The sequence below is a fragment of the Molothrus ater genome, chromosome 1 (genome assembly GCF_012460135.2).
Source record: "Molothrus ater isolate BHLD 08-10-18 breed brown headed cowbird chromosome 1, BPBGC_Mater_1.1, whole genome shotgun sequence".
In the NCBI taxonomy this organism is placed as follows: Eukaryota; Metazoa; Chordata; class Aves; order Passeriformes; family Icteridae; genus Molothrus; species Molothrus ater.
Genome location: NC_050478.2, coordinates 42,592,238 through 42,610,239, shown reverse-complemented (window position 1 = coordinate 42,610,239; position 18,002 = coordinate 42,592,238). Strand labels below are relative to the sequence as shown.

The 18,002-nt window shown below is 37.4% G+C and overlaps 1 protein-coding gene across 1 annotated transcript in view; it reads left to right on the top strand.

The window, feature by feature from the left end:
• The window catches only part of ABHD5 (abhydrolase domain containing 5, lysophosphatidic acid acyltransferase), a 28,049-nt gene extending 11,323 nt beyond the window's left edge, over positions 1-16,726 (top strand). The window contains exons 2-7 of the mRNA XM_036406716.2: positions 2,405-2,490; positions 2,761-3,133; positions 6,557-6,711; positions 10,855-10,966; positions 11,500-11,686; positions 13,645-16,726. Of these exons, the coding sequence (XP_036262609.1) occupies positions 2,405-2,490; positions 2,761-3,133; positions 6,557-6,711; positions 10,855-10,966; positions 11,500-11,686; positions 13,645-13,734 (1,003 nt within the window). The 3' untranslated portion in view covers positions 13,735-16,726. The remainder of the gene's footprint in view (positions 1-2,404; positions 2,491-2,760; positions 3,134-6,556; positions 6,712-10,854; positions 10,967-11,499; positions 11,687-13,644) is intronic.
• The last annotated feature ends 1,276 nt before the right edge of the window (positions 16,727-18,002 follow it).

Here is an 18,002-nt window from a genome sequence, read left to right as displayed (position 1 = left end):
TGAACACTGTTTTGAAAGGTCCATTGCTTCATTTTTGACATTATGTAGCACTCACAGCTTTATATCACAGAAATAAAAATGATAGACCATGTAAGCAATGGACATTCCTGTATGCATTTAGAAGACACATTGAGCACAGATGTACAAAAGAAATGATACAACTATAGCCTTAGAAAGTTATCAGAAAAAATATTCAAATCGATTAAATAAATGTTTGTTCTCCATGTGTGGAAAACATCTAGCAATGTGGTAAATCTTTTCTGGAAGGAGGCAAACAAAGGATTAAGCCTTGACTATAGGTAACTAAATATTTTCTTTCTAAAATAGTATTTCTAAAAAATGCTCACTTTTTTGCCTGAAAGCCTTCACCGCTTACTCTTTTAGTTCAGCAAGTACAACAGGACAGAATTGCAAACATGGTTTTAATTTTAAAAGCTTCAGCTTGCTAACTGTATTTGTCAAACTATATATGTATGCAATGCCTCTTCTGAATTAAAATCTAAGTATTTGTCAACAGGTCTTGTAGGTAACAAAAGAAGGAGTGAGCAACTTTACCATTCTGATACATTTTCCTAAATAATTTTCCAAAGTATCCAGGTGCCTCACTAGGGCTAGGAAATAAAATTTTGGGACTATGATCTGTAGATGTCACTTCTGTTTCATTGTAGCCATATCCCTGCACTGTTTTCTTGTTGGCATGTTGCAGCTTTACATTTCTGTGAATAAGTAAATAAGATCTTTAAAGTATTTTCTTCGCTTATTTAGTGGTTTTTCTGAAAAGAAACAGTACATAGAGTTTCAGCTTAGAGGAAATAGTGACTAGTTTTGTTTCTGACCCAAGAGTTAAGAATGAAAATGCCTAGTTGAACATGTAGCTAGCAGAAAGCTTGACTCAGAAGAGTGGTGACCTTACTGCTGTTTAATAATTTACCAGAGTAATTCATAGCACTGGACACAATTAGCGTTGTTGTTAAACTCAGATTTCATGGTTACTTGTGGGTGAAATTACTTTTGGCTTGTCCCAACTTTAACTTTTTAAAGATCTTACTTTTAAAACTATGATAACAATTCCCATTGGAATGTTATCCCTCCTTATAACTTATAATTCCAGTGATCTGGTGGGTCAGGAAGGTTATTTACAGAACAGCCAGATATAGAGGAGTAAATAATACTGAATAGCAGTGCGCCTGAGTGATTGGATGATTAATCTGTTCTGTTCAGATATGGTTTGGGGCTTTTTTTCTTAAATGTCCTCTCACAGGTTTCTGTGAATCTGAAAAATGCTGCTTGCCGTTGCATTGTGCATTCCCAGAAAACCATCTATGTCTTATCATAAACTTAAGGAGCTATGCAGCTGTAGTAGATCAGCCCCTTAGAATGTGTGGAAAAGATCCTCTGGGTAAAGAACTTGTGGGGCCCGATCTTTAATTTATTACTGATGAGTTGTGCACACTGAAAAACTGGACATTAGTAACCTAATAGTCTTTCAGCATTAGTTGTTGTGTAACTAATACTCTCGGTGTTCAGTCCTGAAAATTCTGTATGTAACTAACTGGAAAGCAGTTCAGTGTAGAAAAAGAGTGCTAGAGGAAGTTGATTTGGTGACTGATATCCTCTTCCCTGCAAGGAATGGTCCTGCAGTGGCAGCTTTGCACTGGTAGTATGAGCCACTTCAAAACCAGGTGAGAGATGGAAAAATAAGATTCTGTCTTTAAAGTGGGGTAAATTAGCACCCAGGAAGAGCTGTACCAAATTGCTGTATCTGGGCTAGGCAGTGCTGCCAGCTGAGTCATTCCCCGTGCTGTCATGGTCAAGCTGGCAGTACCAAGATAGTAACTGACAGCTGGAAAAGCAGCTTCTGCAGAGGGAGTTGTTGTTTTTTTTTCCTCTGGAACTTTGTTTCTAAGTTCATAATTAAGGTCCTAGGTTTTTGCTTGGTAGGATAAACCTGCTTATTTTTCACTTTTTAAATTTAGAGTAATAATCAGGTTAGGCCGGTGAAGTCAGAGCTTATTGCTTTTTTGGAAATAATAGGTTCATGCAAGGTTATGCAGGCAGACTTCCAAAGGAACTTGAGAGGAGGCTGGAAACTCCAGTGATTGTTACATATCCTGCCAAGCTTGTTGGGTTGATGTGAGGGTTCATGTCTCCAGATCAGTATGCTCTGATAGGAGGACACGGTGGAAAAACTGCTCACCCTTTGAAGAATGCCCTTGTTTGTGATGCCACTTTATAAAAAGTCAGGAAAAAATGAATTCCCTCCCAGTGCAAAAATAGTGTCATTTACACTGTGTGCTTAACATGGGCTCTCTTATGAAGAGCAGCAAAAGAAATATCTTCAAAGCATCAGTGCCAAAAATTACCGTGCTGCTCAAGGTGTTTTTATTCTGTATTGCTGATGTAGGTTTGGATGGTTATTCAGCTGGCTTCCTGCCTGGTGTCCCACATCACTGCTACACCTTAAAGAGGCTGAGGAGAAAATGCTAAAGTGTAAGTCTTTGGTTTTTAATAAGTTTCATAGATATAACTAGATTTTTTATAAATTAAGTATAATGAGAGAAGTTTTTCAGTATGTATTTTACACTGTGATGAAATAAACAGGTTTAAAATTACATTTTCATTTTTCACTTATGTAGATATTTGATTAGAAGCTATCTCCTTTGAAAGGAGCTCCTATTTAAAACAGTGGTTTCAGTAGAGTGTACTTTATATTTTGTCAGATGTGTCTAGCAACACAATTTTTTCCCCTTTTTTCTCCAGGTATTGCAAGCATATACAATAAACGATACGTGTATATATCTAATGGAAATAAAATATGGACATTGACATTCTCTCCAGACCTTTCAAATAAAACTCCCCTTGTTCTCCTGCATGGGTTTGGAGGAGGTGTTGGACTGTGGGCTCTCAACTTTGAAGATCTCTGTGAGAACAGGACCGTTCATGCTTTCGACCTCTTGGGATTTGGACGTAGCAGTAGACCACACTTTGACACTGACGCTCGGGAAGCAGAAAATCAGTTTGTGGAATCCATAGAAGAATGGAGAAAGGAGCTGGGGCTAGAAAAAATGATTTTGCTTGGACACAACCTAGGTGGATTCCTGGCTGCTGCGTACTCCTTAAAATATCCATCAAGGTATGTGAAAATAAAGGAATAAAGGGATTCCTTCTCTGTATTTGACTATTGATTTTAATATAGATTTTCTTTTTCAGGCTCTTTATAGATAATATTTATGTAGATGACTGTGATGATTTTAAGAAATTATACAGAATTCTAAGACCGAAGTATTAATTGTGTGGTTTGTTTCCTGGTGAAGGAAATAGGTACATATGGTAAACATGATTTTCTGTATACTTTTCTGTACCTCTTCAGTTCAGTACCCCGTTGCCATTTTATAAGGTGAAATAGCAGTGAATATATTTATGGGTGAATGTTTTGTCTCAAAGATGGTTTTTGTGAAGGGAAAATAGGCCTGTTTCTGCCAAACTTCCCACTCTTATGGATAACATTGAAACTTCTAATTCCCCTTGGTAATTTATGCCTCTATCCTAGCAGTCAGCCTGGTGCCAGCAGAATGATGTAAAAATTATTTTAGTGACTCTTTCATTTAAATTGTCTGTATGCCACTTCATATTTCTTTGTAAGACAACCAATCTGCAGTAGTTCATCAGCATTTTCTGCACCATGTTTTGTCCAACAGTTAATACATTTTTTCCCCTAAAGTAATAATTTTTTTTATATATCTGGTTATAAGTCTGGTTATATATCCCCTGCTGAGCTAGGATCTTACACCAACCGAGGCAATTCTGTATCAAAAAATGGCAATGCTTTTTTTGGGATACACTTAGTGGTTTCCTATGAGAAACTGAATGTAAGCTTAACTCTCCACATCATATAGCAAATTCTATATTTTACTAAACATATCTTATTCTTTTCTATTCATGTCAAGTTTTGCTGTTTCTTTGTTTCTCACTTGGATATATCTGAAGTAATTTCATGCATCGTTTTTCCCTAAAACACTTTGCCTTTTTCTTTCTAAATGGACAACAATTAGCACAAGTGGCTGGAAATGATGTGTGAAAGTAGATGTGTTTCTAAATCCAGAATTGCAATGAAGATATAAACCTGTTAGCCTTTTAGTTATAAACTAACTTCTGGCTAACTGTAGTTAGCTTTTTGTAGGGATCACTTATCATTTCCTTACCTCTTTTTCCAAAGGATCTATAAATGGCACTATACTATCCCTGTGGGATGGGATACTGGTTTTGCCCACTGCTGATTTACATCAAAAGTGATGCTTTATTTTTATGCCTCACTGTGCTTAAGTTGGGGTTAATTAATTTAGAGATGTTTCAGTTTGTGCTCTCACATTACTAATATTTCTCTGAAATTAAACTAAGACCACCAAAATAACAAATTGACTGTTAGGGTCCTAAAAGAGCATTGAATCAAGTGATAAATATAGCACAGCTTTCAGCCAGGTTATCTAACAATTCATTAGAAGCTTAAGGGATTCTGGATACATATTGTTAGGAAAGTACATCTGTTTCTCCAAGCATAGATGATCCGTTAATTTGCTATACTGTACCAGAGTCCATGGAAAATCCGAGGCTACTAATCCAAAAAGATTCCCATTTAGCATATTGCCAACTTGAAATGGGCCATGATTTTCAAATAGTGCAATTTCTGGACATTTACCTAGGAAGTGATTCTCATGGTCAACTTCACATTATTCTGGGTTATGTTTTAGGCTTGTTTACCAAAAGCAGAAATGCCAAACAGGAAGGAAAGTGTTAAGAAAGGAAGCATGAAGCAAAGGTTACTTTATTTGTATTAATTTGTTTGCCATATTATACTTCATGCCATAGTTTGTGCACGGTGTGTGTGGCTGTGAATGGCTCCTCCTGGCTTGCTCTGCTGTGCCTCTGATCTCTCCTGCTTGGTTTGTACAGTTAGATTCTACCCTGTCCTCTCTTACTGTTGCTGTTTGCTGCAGGGTGCAAGTATGCTCATAGCTGAGCTGACAACCAAGAAATGTCTTTGTGATGTTAATCCTTTCCAGCCCTTCATTCCAAGCACAGGGTTTTGGTTTCCCAACTGATCATAACCCAGAAATAACTTTTGGGATGACTTCTGGCATCATTTTAGGCACTATGAACTCTTCTGTGTTTATATACAATCTCATGGCTTTAACAGGGAAGGAAGAAATGAAGGAAAAAGTAAAGATAAAAAGGTAAAAAGATAAAGATAAAAATAAGATAAAAATATTAAAACCATAGACGGATTTAGGTTAGATAAGACTTTTAGGATCTAGTCCAACTGTTCACCCAGCACTTCCAAGTGCACCACTAACCCATGTCCTTAAGCACTGCATTCATACATCGAAATACCTCCAAAGATGGGTACTCAATCACTTCCTTGGGCATAGCATCATAAAATGTTATAGGTGAGAAGGGACATAAGGGATTGATTACCTGGTTCCAACTCCCTGCCCTGGGCAGGGACACATCCCACTAGACCAGATAGAACAAGACAGCCTGTTCAATGCTTGACAGCCCTTTCAGTGAAGAAATTTTTCCTAATATCCAATCTAAACCTCCTTGAGGCTGTTTCCTCATGTCCTATTGCTTGCTACTTGGGACAAGAGACCAACCCCCACATTGCTACAACCTCCTGGCAGGTAGTTGTAGAGAATGATAATGAGGAAGCTGAAATGGAATATCATCTTAAAATTGAAAACTATAGTTAAGAGTCACTTTTTCCCAGAAATCACCACCATCTAGGACATGTAAGAATAGGTGTTATTATGGGATTAAATAGAAAAGGGACAATTAAAGGGAAAGAGACAATTCTAATCTACCAGGATGAATTAGAATTTTGCTTGAGGGGGACCCACAGCATGAAGTGATCAATATTTGCATGTGCTGGAGACTTCTACAATGCTTTCTGTACTGATATTCCTTTGAGTAATAATTTTACAAATTGCTTCTCTGATGTTTTCTTTCATGATCTAAAGTCAATGAATTTGGAAGACTACTGCTAGTTTTACTGCCTTTTTCAGTAATTTTACTGAAAAAGAAATTTTACTTTGATGATTTTTCAGTTAAATTGTGTCTCTTCTTTGAACAGAGATCTTAGACTTCTAGAAACTTCACTTTAATGAAACAGATGCAATTATCCTCTTTCCTGTCAAATTAAACTGCTCCTGCAAATAATATTGACTGATCATTTAGATTAGGCTATTTTTAAAGATAGAAACAAGACTATCCTTTCTCTCAAATGTTTGTGATGGTGGGTATCTGTAATATACTGAGTTTCTCTTTGTGACACATGCTTCCATGTTTCTGGTTCATACATATGATTAGGTGTAATTCACTCTCTAATTAGTAACTGAAATCAAAATGGTTGATGAATCAGAAACTAGGTAATAAGCCTGTGTGATAGAAGGACTGAAGTAGGCTGTATGTATGTCTCTGTAAAACAGAGAGCACATTTTCATCATGCTCAGTTAAAGAAAAGCTACTGTACTTTAAACCCATGAACCTTTTTTGCCAACAGGGTCAAGCATCTTATCTTAGTGGAGCCATGGGGTTTTCCAGAGAGGCCTGACAATGCTGAGCACGAAAGACCAATTCCAATCTGGATCAAAGCACTAGGAGCTATATTGAGTCCATTTAATCCATTAGCTGGGCTAAGAATAGCAGGACCCTTTGGTGAGTTTTAGCTACTCTTAAATACCATTTCTATTTTGGTTAAGCATAAACATGGAGCAGACAATGCATTATGATAAGGTTTTTTGCAAGTCTGTATCAGCCACGAAGGAAAGAGATGGAGGAGGAAGTGGGAGAGGTTGAATAAAGTTTGAACTCTTTAGGAAAGAAGGCAAACTCTTGCTATTAGAGTTACTAGTACAATAGTCTACAGCAAGCTACTCTATATGATCTGTACAGGCTTCAGTTATGGTGAGTTGGATTATGCAGGTGTCTGTTGGGGAACCCTGACAAAGAGGTGTGAATATGAAAGGGTTTTTTCTGGTTGCCTCTGGTCACAGTCCATTTCAGTTCTAATTTGCTTATCAAACTTCTAATTCCAGTTTGATGAGCAAATGGGTCTTCCAAATTCTCTTAACATTAGAAGGCAGTCTGTCATAAATGCAAGAATTGGCCTGAGTTTAAAGAAGTTGAAACTGGGTTCTTTCCATTAGCCATTTTCTTACTACTCTAGGAAATCTTGTGGGCCTCATTGGTGTCCTGCATTATGGTGGCAGTTCATATTTCCATTTCTTCAGCAGCTCTGATGGAATGGTAGATAAACTGTCTATACCCTAATACTAGGGCTAGGTAATGCTGACCAAAAATACTGGTTTTATTTAATCTGGGGAATGGGGAGAAGAGTGTAATAAAATCTAAAAGTCATTATAGCTATTCCTTCTAGAGGAGAAAGAGGTTATCTGTCTGTTACTCTATGTGCTACTGAATTGTCTTCTGTAGAGTCTTGAAAAATATATCCTTAAGATCCCTCACAAATATAATTTAACTAACCTCTTCATAATTTTTGTATTCAGTCTGAAGATAAACTTGTGAGATTTCTAGGCATTGTTTACATTTAAACCACATCTGTTTCCTAAATCTATTTCTATAGAATATATATTTCAATATGCTGCATATGCTGTTTTGTTTGTTTCTTTTCAATAGTGTGACAAATTTCATTTTTCAGACAAGCAACATGTTTTGTACAAACAGATTTTTTTTTTTAAGTAAAATGCTAATTTGGTTAACAAAACAACCTGGAAAATATTAAATTAAATTTGAGTGATATGCGCTGTTTTAATGTGTTCTATCCAATAACAAGAACATGCATAAATCAATCCACATGGGAAAATTCAAAGCTGAAATTGTCTTCCTTAGCAATATGTGAAGTCAAACTCTGCTGCAGAAGCAGACTCTGTCCTGGCAAGGTGTCCCCACACCTAGTCTTGCTTACAGGTTGCCATGTAAAAAATTCTTCATCTGTTTCTCACTGCACTGGTAAAAATGTTTTCCATCACCAAATTAAGTTCTTGACAGGTGAAGCATAGTTCTTAGAGAAGGGTAGGTCTAAACACTGTGCTGCAAGTAGACATCAGACCTAACCTGATGAAGGCACTGAACTGATCCCCAGTTTCCTTCCACATGCAGACATGTTTAAGCTGATGGGCAGACCTGGTTGTTTGAACTTCACTCTAAAGCCAATTGCTCTTATTCAAAGGTATAAGTTCAAATGTGAGTAAGTTCATTGGATATCACCATAGTATCACATGGATATTTAATCAGTCCCATGGACAAATACTTAAAACTGGAAGAGAGACAGAATCCAGATATGTTTTTCTTTGAGTGGTTTCCAGGTAGTTGATTTGCATGTTTTCCTTCACTTAACTGGAACACTCACCCAGGAGTTTCACAGTTTGGTGGGGCTTTGGTGCTTAGGTTGGATTTCTGAATTCCATTCCTAGAGCTGGATGCCTGAAAATTCCTCACAACAGACATGTCAGTGTGATCACACCCTTTTTGTGGAAATCAGTGTCTTCAGTGTTAAAATTTCTTACAGTATTTTCATAGACACTGTGGAAGACATCAGCCAGACAATTAAGAATTTCTTTAATAAATATTACAACAATGATTTACAGTCTGATTTAATTCCAGAATTTTTCCAAGTTGCCTTGAATCCTTGTTTCATTCTCCCCTGTAAATTCCCAGGGGAAAAATGTTTTGGAATTGGACCCACAGACAAAGCACTTCTTACCAAAACAGAAAGTGAATTCTAAAATTGGGTAACATTTTGTGGCATAGCCTCTATGCTGACAGGTGGACAAGGCACAGAATTAGTTTCTTTTTTCCAAGTACTCTTATTTCAAGCCAGCTATGTTCACTTGTATTCAAAAAACCCAAACACACAGAAAAAGAAGTCCAGCAATTGTACTCTATGTAGGGAAAATAGAGCAAAGCCAATTGTCAGATTTTTACAAAATCTTCATTGCTTTGGAAGTTAAATCACTGTTTCATAAGGGAATTATTTTCTCTTGCACTGTATTCATTTTCTAAATCTGTTTAAAGCATGTGTAAGGGCATGTTGCAATAATCTCCAGGTTACGAAAACATAGATCACTGTGACAAGGTCTGCATAAATAATACCAGGCCTTTGCCCAGGACTGGGTGGGAAGAAGTGACATCATCATAATTGCACAGATTAACAGCAGTATGAAGTTCCTACTGTCTGGGAAAGGGGAAACATAACCACAAATAGTCACACTCAGTCAGCTCAGTGTCCACATGGAGACCAGTGATGAGTATGGTTCCTCACATATCACTGTTGGGATCAGTTGTTATGCACCTCTGTCAGCAAGAGTGAACAGTGGGATTGAGTGTGCCCTCAGCAAGTCTGCTGATGGCAGCAAGCTGTGTGGACAACAAGCTGTAGGGGAGAGATGCCGGCCAGAGGGCCCCGTGAGAGGTGGGCTCATGGCAACCTTGTGAAGTTCAACAAGGCTGTGTGAAAGGCTCTGAACCTGGGTCTGGGCAATCCTGACCTCCTTTGAACAGAGAATAGATGGAGAGCAGCCCTGAGGAGAAAGACCTGGGGGGTTGGTTGGTTGCCCAAAGTGATCCAGCAATGTGTACTTGCAGCCCAGAAAGCCAACTACATCCTGGGCTGCATCAAAAGCAGCGTGGCCAGTAGATTGAGGGAGGCGATTCTCCCCCTCTTCTACTCTGCTCTCATGAGACCCCATGTGGAATACTGCATCCAACTCTGGGGCTCCAGTATAAGAATGTTGGAGACATTCCCCTTGGAGATAGTCAAGAGGAGGGACATAAAGATGATAAGAAGGCTGGAGCACCTCTCCTTTGAAGAAAAGCTGAAAGAGTTGGGATTCATAAGAGAAAGCTTTGGGGACACCATGTGGGAGCTTTCCAGTACCTACTGGGGGCCTACAAGAGAGCTGGAGAGCAACTTCTTACAAGGGTCTGTAGTGATGGGACAGGGGTAATGACTTCAAATGGAAAAGTTTACATCAGACGTTAGGGATGACTAATACTCTTAAACTAAGATTAGCCTTGTAGTGAGGCTTTTGTCCCAAAGATCCATCAAGTCAATGTAGAAGAGGCTTCTTCCTTAGAGAAATTATTCAGAAAAGACTCAAGTTTAGGAGGCCTGAACTGGCCCCTGAAGAGACCCACTTCTCTACTGGCTTGTTAGGAGACCATAAGGACAACAGTTTTCAGCATTAAGTCTTTTCATTTATACCAGTAGTTGTGCTTTATATTAAGATTTCTGCACCTGTTTTTCATCATAGGCTTCTGTTCTTTTAACAACACACTAGTTAGATGAACTAGCTTCAGAAACAGAGTGTTCTGTAAGAGTAGGAGACAGACTTAAGGAAGAAAACACCCCAGCTTTTTCAACAGTGCCTTCTAGTCCTGAAAGGTGTAGTGCATTTAACCTACCCAGTGCTGCCAGAGCAAGGAGAATGTATTGGTATCATGTGAGACTAAACTGGTGACAGAAAGACACTGCCTAGCCCTTTTGCTGCTCCCCATTGTAGGTTTCTTCTATTGTTGTAGTGCCCCTACTCAAACATTCCCCATATGTATTTGGTGGGGGGAGCAGCATAAAATTCTTCGTAGTATTTATATTTCATTCCTATTAAGTGTAATTCCATCGTGTTTCCCTAAGACATGCAAGTGGTAAAACCAAATGCAGGTTTAGAAGCCACGAGTTTCAAGGGGATGCGTTCTCAGGGCTGTAATGAAAAGCATTAGACAATCTGATAAAATAATTTATACATATTCCCCCTCTAACAGTGTTTCCTGTTTTAACAGGATTAAGCCTTGTTCAACGTTTAAGACCAGATTTCAAGCGAAAATATTCATCAATGTTTGATGATAACACTGTGGCTGAATATATCTATCACTGCAATGTACAGTCACCCAGGTGAGTATGAATTTCCCAGTGTATGTTTTGTAGTCTGTTGTTCATTTACTGAGTGCCTGCTACTCCCTCCAATGGCCATGGCAGCAGTGTGCATGCTATTTTTTTTTTTTAATTGTGGCATTTATTATATTAAAGAAAAAAGTACCATTACACTTTTTCTGAATTCCAGATACTGATAAACGTAAAAAGTATCCTAATTCTATATTTATTCTCAATTTGTGTTAATTCTGTGAGAATTTGTGTATTTAATTTAATTAAATAATTTTTGGAGAATTTTAATGTGTAAAGAATTTCTTTAGAAACTTGAAAAATAAGACTTTTCATTCTTTTAAGTGCTGCCACTCAGTCATGCAAAAACATGGGCTCTTTCTGTTGGAAATTAAATGTAAACCTTTTAAACTTACTTTTCTTAATTGTAAAAAATCCCAACCTCATATACTGTGTGCTACCACAAGGCACAGATACTCCATTTTAGATGAAAAGCAGGTCCAATGGCAATTGAAATTGCTTTTACCCTTTTGAATGCCTTGAAGTGGTGAAACAGCTTTCAAGAACATGACGATTCCTTATGGATGGGCAAAAAGGCCAATGCTGCAACGGATTTCACAAATGGATCAAGACATTCCTATCACAGTGGTCTATGGAGCACGTTCATGTATAGATGGCAATTCTGGCAGCACTATCCAGTCTCTGAGACCAAATTCCTACGTGAAGACAATAGTAAGTTTGACTTCTAAAGCAGTTGTTTGTTTTTTGTGTGGATTTCTTTAAGTCATAACTATGTGGCCAGGTTGGATGGGGCCCTGAGCAACCTGGTCTGTGTGGAGGTGTCCCTGCCCATGGGGTCGGAACTAGATGAGCTTTAAGGTCCTTTCCAACCCAAACTATTCTATTACTCTGTTCTTTCATACCAGCTGTGGAAATGGTGTCACTTTTGATTTAGAGCCTGGGGTAATAAGTTCTGTTTTCTGTAACAGAGAGAGAGAAAACAAACGTTACATCAGAGAAAACCTAGACAAAAGTGTTGAGTCCCCAGGCTAAGAACAAAACTTGCTGTAACACTAGAAGCCAAGGTGATTCTTTATTTTGTTCTACAACATGCTAATAGAAGTAGGTATTGTGGTCACTGTTTTTCAAACCACACCAGTCCTACTATTTCCATATATATATAAGATAGTGGATAAGCTCTCATAAACTCTCTTCATCTGTCTATATAATACATTTGTTTCTTTTGACAAGAGAGCAGTTTGTACCTGCTGCTTAGGATCTTGTGAGCATCTTTCTTTAAGTCATTAAAAAAACAGTTAGTGTTGTCTTACTACCTAAGATGTTTTTGTTTAGGGGTATGATATTGTCATTTAAAATATGCATACTTACAGCTTGATGTGAATGTGCACACTGCATTTTTTGTCATTGATTTCTATAAAAACAAACTAATTCAAAAGTATTCTTCACATCAGTCAGCTGTGATAATTGAATATGCATACATGTTAAAATGCTGTGAGGTGATAAAATGTTTGAGCACACCAGCTGTGATGTTACTGATGTCTGGAACTATCTGGACAGAAGTGTACAGTATGTAATGTTGATCATATACTATAACAAGTCACCCAAATAAAGTTTTATAACTTGATACAGCTGGATTTAGAGCTGTAAACTCAGAGAAAAGACATTGTTATCCAACTGTTTTAAGTGTGTTAAAGAGCACAGATACATTTCATAAATGTTGACATCCAGACTGAAATTGTCACTTAACTGCTTAACCAGAGAGAGGGAGTTGTAACAGAAAGTCAGTGTTAAAAATTGTACAATATATTGCTGGGATAAGCTTATACCATTCAGGGAGATTTTTTCCACTCTGGTCAGGGACTTTTAGAAGAAACTGTGGAAAATGGTATTATATTCCAGGCTAAAATTTTGCCAAGCCACATACAGATTCTAAAAGGTAAATTGGAGTGGTAAAATTGCAGGCATGCTCAAAAACCCATAGGAGGGCAAGGGCTCTAATGAGACAGAGATGTGGATTTGGCAGTGCCATGCTTGGTAAAATATACAGAAATTCTGTGGTTTTGTTACATGCATTTATTCCTAACTAATTTTTACTTTGAGTTTCTGGGAGTTTTTAACACAGTAACATAGCTATACTTGTAGGACATTTAGTCAGAGAATTAAGAGAGGGTGTTTTAAGGAGGGGAGGGGAAAATAGGTGGTTTTTTTTAAAGATTAGTCCTGGACTGACTGTAAAATAGAGAGGAGGTCAAGTACCTTTGCTGTACACAGTGGTGACAGTTTACTTCATAGCATTTTTACAGATAATAACAAATTCTAGAAGTAGGCTATTTGAGTGGAGAGTGAAGGGACTCAAGATGCATCAGAAATTTGATATGCAAGGCTACTAAATTTGTTGTGCAGTGACTTGTTCATGCCTCAGTAGTGGGGTTTTTTTTTCAACAAGGTGAGCAGTTGAAAAGCAGTGGTTTTACTTTCTTTTCCTGTGTAGGAAAGTTTCTTTACAAGGAAAGAATATTTTGGTATTCCTTATGTTTAGAGCATTTTTTAGGTTGCATGATGCCAACCCTTAGGTAGTGTGTAAAAGCCAGGTTCTTCACCTGTCCCAGTATTTATTTGTTTATTACATATTGGTGATACTGACATGCTTCTTCACCTTTATCCTCCAGGCTATCCTCGGTGCGGGTCATTACGTGTACGCCGATCAACCTGAGGACTTCAACGAGAAAGTGAAAGACATCTGTGACTCTGTGGACTGAGTGTCCTCTGTTCTTTAGAAAGTCATACCGTAGATAGCATTTAATGGCAATACTCTCTAGGAAATCACTAAAGAATGCAGAGCTAATGGAACAGGCTCTGCTTGCACACTGTTTCTTCTAAGAAGCCATTTGCACACTTAAACCACTGAGTGCCTATTTTTGGGTGTAATGAAGAGATTTGAAGCTAACTTTGTACAGCTTTTTTTTTTTTTAATTGTCCTGTCAGATACAAAATTACATGTAACTTTTGAAACTGGAATTTTCTTCAAAATTAATTGAACTTTGCACATGTTGAGCTCTAAAAATGCTGAATTCTCCAACATGGAGAACTGTATCAATTGAGATACAACGTACCAAATGCAATTTGGTTTCTTTATGAATGCTCGTACTTTTTAGCTGATGTTTCATAGCAAGAATATGAAACTGCATATGTGTTTTATTTTTGGAACCCAGAACTCCATACATATACAATATTTTAAGAGGGTTTGTTTTTTAATTGAAGTGGTAACAGCTTATGAAACTGATTTTGGGAAAGGGATGGGGCCAAAATAATGAGCAATGTCTGTCACTGAAATAAATGTTTGTTAGTTTTTAAGAATTTGAGGCTCAATATTGGGAAATCCATCTTCTGTTGGATTTTATTTCCATTTATCTCAAGGCATCCTTTTCCATCTGTGCAACTTTTACGGAAGACTCCGTTTGTAAGAGTCGATGATGTCACCAGCACTCATGCTTCCATAAATATTTTGATGTGCAGATTTCTGTGATTTAAAATACAGAAGATGGCTTGTTAGTTACTCCACCTATTTTTAACACTTTACTGCAAGATTTGTTACTAGTCTAAATCTAACAGTTGTGGGTAAGCTGATAAGGTTTTGATTAGGGCTAGGAGATATCCACCTGATAGTGAGCCTATTTCCCATTTTCTTTCAGTAGAAAGCCTAGTCCATATTTTAGTGAATTTGAGCTGAAGGAGAGGCAGAATATTGATGTTCTCTAATTGGGAACTACAACAGCTTAATGTATTTTATTTAACATTCAGCCTCCTTATAGGAAGGATTATTATTGGAATGAATAATACCACTGTAATGAATTATAATTACATGTTTTGGAGATTCTTTGTATATTTTAATTGAGTATTTCAATATCAGAGATAGTCCAGTCTCTGCTACTTTTTGAATTATAGTTCGATGTTAGTACTTCACATGCCTAGTAAATTATATTAAGAAAATACTTTGTCACTTTAAAGCCAAATAATGTGGTGGTTTGTTTTTTAACAAGTTTACATAAAACTATTGATCTGTTTTTGAATATTCAATTGACTACTGAAGAGTTCTTGATACTTTTATACAAAGAGAATTTGAATTAATGATAGCACCGTCTTAAAGCTTGAATTATGTGCATTTTTTATCAAATTAAGGAATCGCTGCACATATTTATGATGTGGAAGGCAAAGATACCTAAAATATTCAGGAGATAATGTGATTATGTTCCCCAGCAGAACATAGTCTCTCTTACTGAAGGAGATATTTATCTATACGGTGCTATGTAAACATCAAACAGTTGTTGTGACTGCCTTGACTGGTAGCACTTCATATCTAGCAAGATAAATATTTTAATTAAAAATAAGTATTGAATTAAATTACTTTTTCAATTAGCAGATGCCAGAACTGTAAAACAAAATTTTGAGTTATTTGCTAAAATCTTGAAAATATAAAATCAGAATTATCAATTCCATTTTTTAATGTAAGCTATAAATTACCAGTCATGCCACCATTTAGGTGGATGCCTTCAGTGTGTTGGTTATTTTTCACCCTTTTCAGTGTCTTATTTTTTATTTATCAACTTAAACAGCTGTTTTAGTTGTGCATAAAAATTTAATTCAAAAATAAATTTTGAGTCTTCTCCAAATAATAAAAGGTGAAACAAATTATTGGAATTTTCAGATAGCACTTACTGATGGGAATTGTAGATTCCGCATCAAAAGTTGGAAGTAGGGATAAAAATTGCACACTGGATGTGAATATTGTTTTAAATATACCTTGCTTTTTCACCTTATTGTACTAATAAGACTTACTGCTTATGTTTTGCACAATAAAAAAAATCTTTAATGTTATGTTTTATTAATGTTATGACATTATATTGCTTTTTTAAAAAAATTATGTGCAATTAAGCCCTGGAAATCAAGAGTTATTAGTAAATTGAGGTAAATTATCCAAAATACATTAAAAATACATTAATGCTTATTTTCAAATGTCTCAATGTTCTTAGGTTTCCTTGTATTTAACTGAAGCTAGTGAGTGTTTGTCAACAAGCAGCTGCAAGCTGAGAATGTAGTTTGTATGTATAAGGAAAAGGATTCTGTGTTGTCTTCCAGAGGTATTAGATGCTACTGTGAAGGTCAAGATGGAATTCAGAATGTCCTACTGTGTGCATCATAATCTGATCAAATTATTTTAATAAATGTCATAGGAGGTGCTGAACAGAAAATGAATGGCTGAAAAGACTTGGGAGCTAGACCTTTTGTGAGCAATTACTGCTTGGAAATAATCTCAGTTTCTCCAGGAGCTCTGTTTCAGTGCAGTGACCAGTTGCTTAAATGTACTGTGGTGAGCACTGAATGCTGATGATGCTGTTTTTGTTACAGCACTATAAAATAAGACAAGAATAACAGGCATAGAGGCACCCAAAGATCTATCCCATTCTAACATCAAAATGAAGACAGCTGTGTACCAGAGGCTAGAGCATAACAAAAAGAATCGAAAATATTAATAAAAATCCAAGATAAACTGCCTAAATCTCCAGGACATACTCTTCCTGAGGTTGTTGTGATAAAATTTATTTAAAGTAACTTAGTAATATTTTGTTTGACATGGCTGAGTTCATCTTGTTACTTTTTGAACCTTGCCAGATTAGATTTTAGTTCTGAAAAACTGATTTTCGGAGAACTTGTTGATAAGACTCTATAATAAAATGTTTGCAACCATCACAAGGAAGTCCCTGTTTGTATCTGATTGTGAAATGGAAATGGAAAATGTGAATTCTTATGTGTTGATCTTGGAAAAAAGGGTCCAAGCAAGAGAAATGTCGTCATGTGGTTTCCCTTGGATTAAACCGATGCTGGCCTTTCTTTTTAAAAGTTAGCTTTTTAAGGTTGCTGCAACTGTTTGTGCTGAACTGGTGTGCCAGTCTCTGCCTGAAATGCTTTCTGTGGTCATTGTGGTTCCTCAAATTCCCAGTCCTTCCAGATCACAGTTACTCAGCTTTTGCAGTGGGATGAAAACAAGACTAAATGCAATAAAAACATCTGGAATTAATGTATGGGCAGACATTTTCAGGAATGCCTGTTTTGTTAGCCTTCATTAAAACGTGAGCCTGCAGAATCTTAAGGCTCACAGTCAAGTGCTTTCAGATGGGTAATTTCTTGGGGCTCCTTGGCATATCTGTAATTTTGTTAGGCTCTTTTGGCCATTTGACCATCAACCATCTTTGAGCATGGCAGCACAGCCATGTTGCCTTAAAGCCTTCATCGAGGGATTTATGTTTTGTAGGAAATACAAGGGAAACTTGTGAAAGGATGAGGCACTACAGGAGCTGAAGAGAGACATTTTAGGGGGACGGGTAAGATCAAAACCAGGACACAGGTGTGTGCAGAAACTTCCTTCTGGTGTTAGTGGCAGCAGGTGGAAATGGATGGAGCCTTCAGGTTTTCAGGCAGGTGATGGGCAGAGGGCAGACCAGTGTGGAGAGCAGAGGCACATGGCTGGAATGACAGCCTACAGCACAAGGAACAGTAAGAGCTAGAAAAAAGTGAGGCAGCTGGAAACAGCAAAATTCAGCAGAAGAGCTTTGGGGTGGGAACATTCAAGAGCTAGTCAGCTCTGGAGGAGGATAAGGGAAATGGTGAGGCAAAGGTTTGGGGTGTCTGGTGTGCAAATAACAGAGCTTTCCAAGGTAAGGAGGACACCTGCAGTGCCAGCTGGAGGGAAGTCTGGTTGGAAAGCTTGGACCTACACTAGATACTTCAAAGTTTTGGTATCCCTCCTTTGACTAAAGCTTGTCCTTGGAATGCAAGTGCTTTTTCCCAAGCTGGACATCATTCCTTCCAACTGGTACTTGGACAGGAACCTTAAAAGAATTACCTCTCATGAGAAACTGAATTTCACAAATCAGAAGTGAGCTGATGGCAAAGCATGTGATGGGGGGGAGGGTCACTGGACTGCCTGAGGTAAGATGAAAAATCAAGATGTACAACAAGACTTGTCACT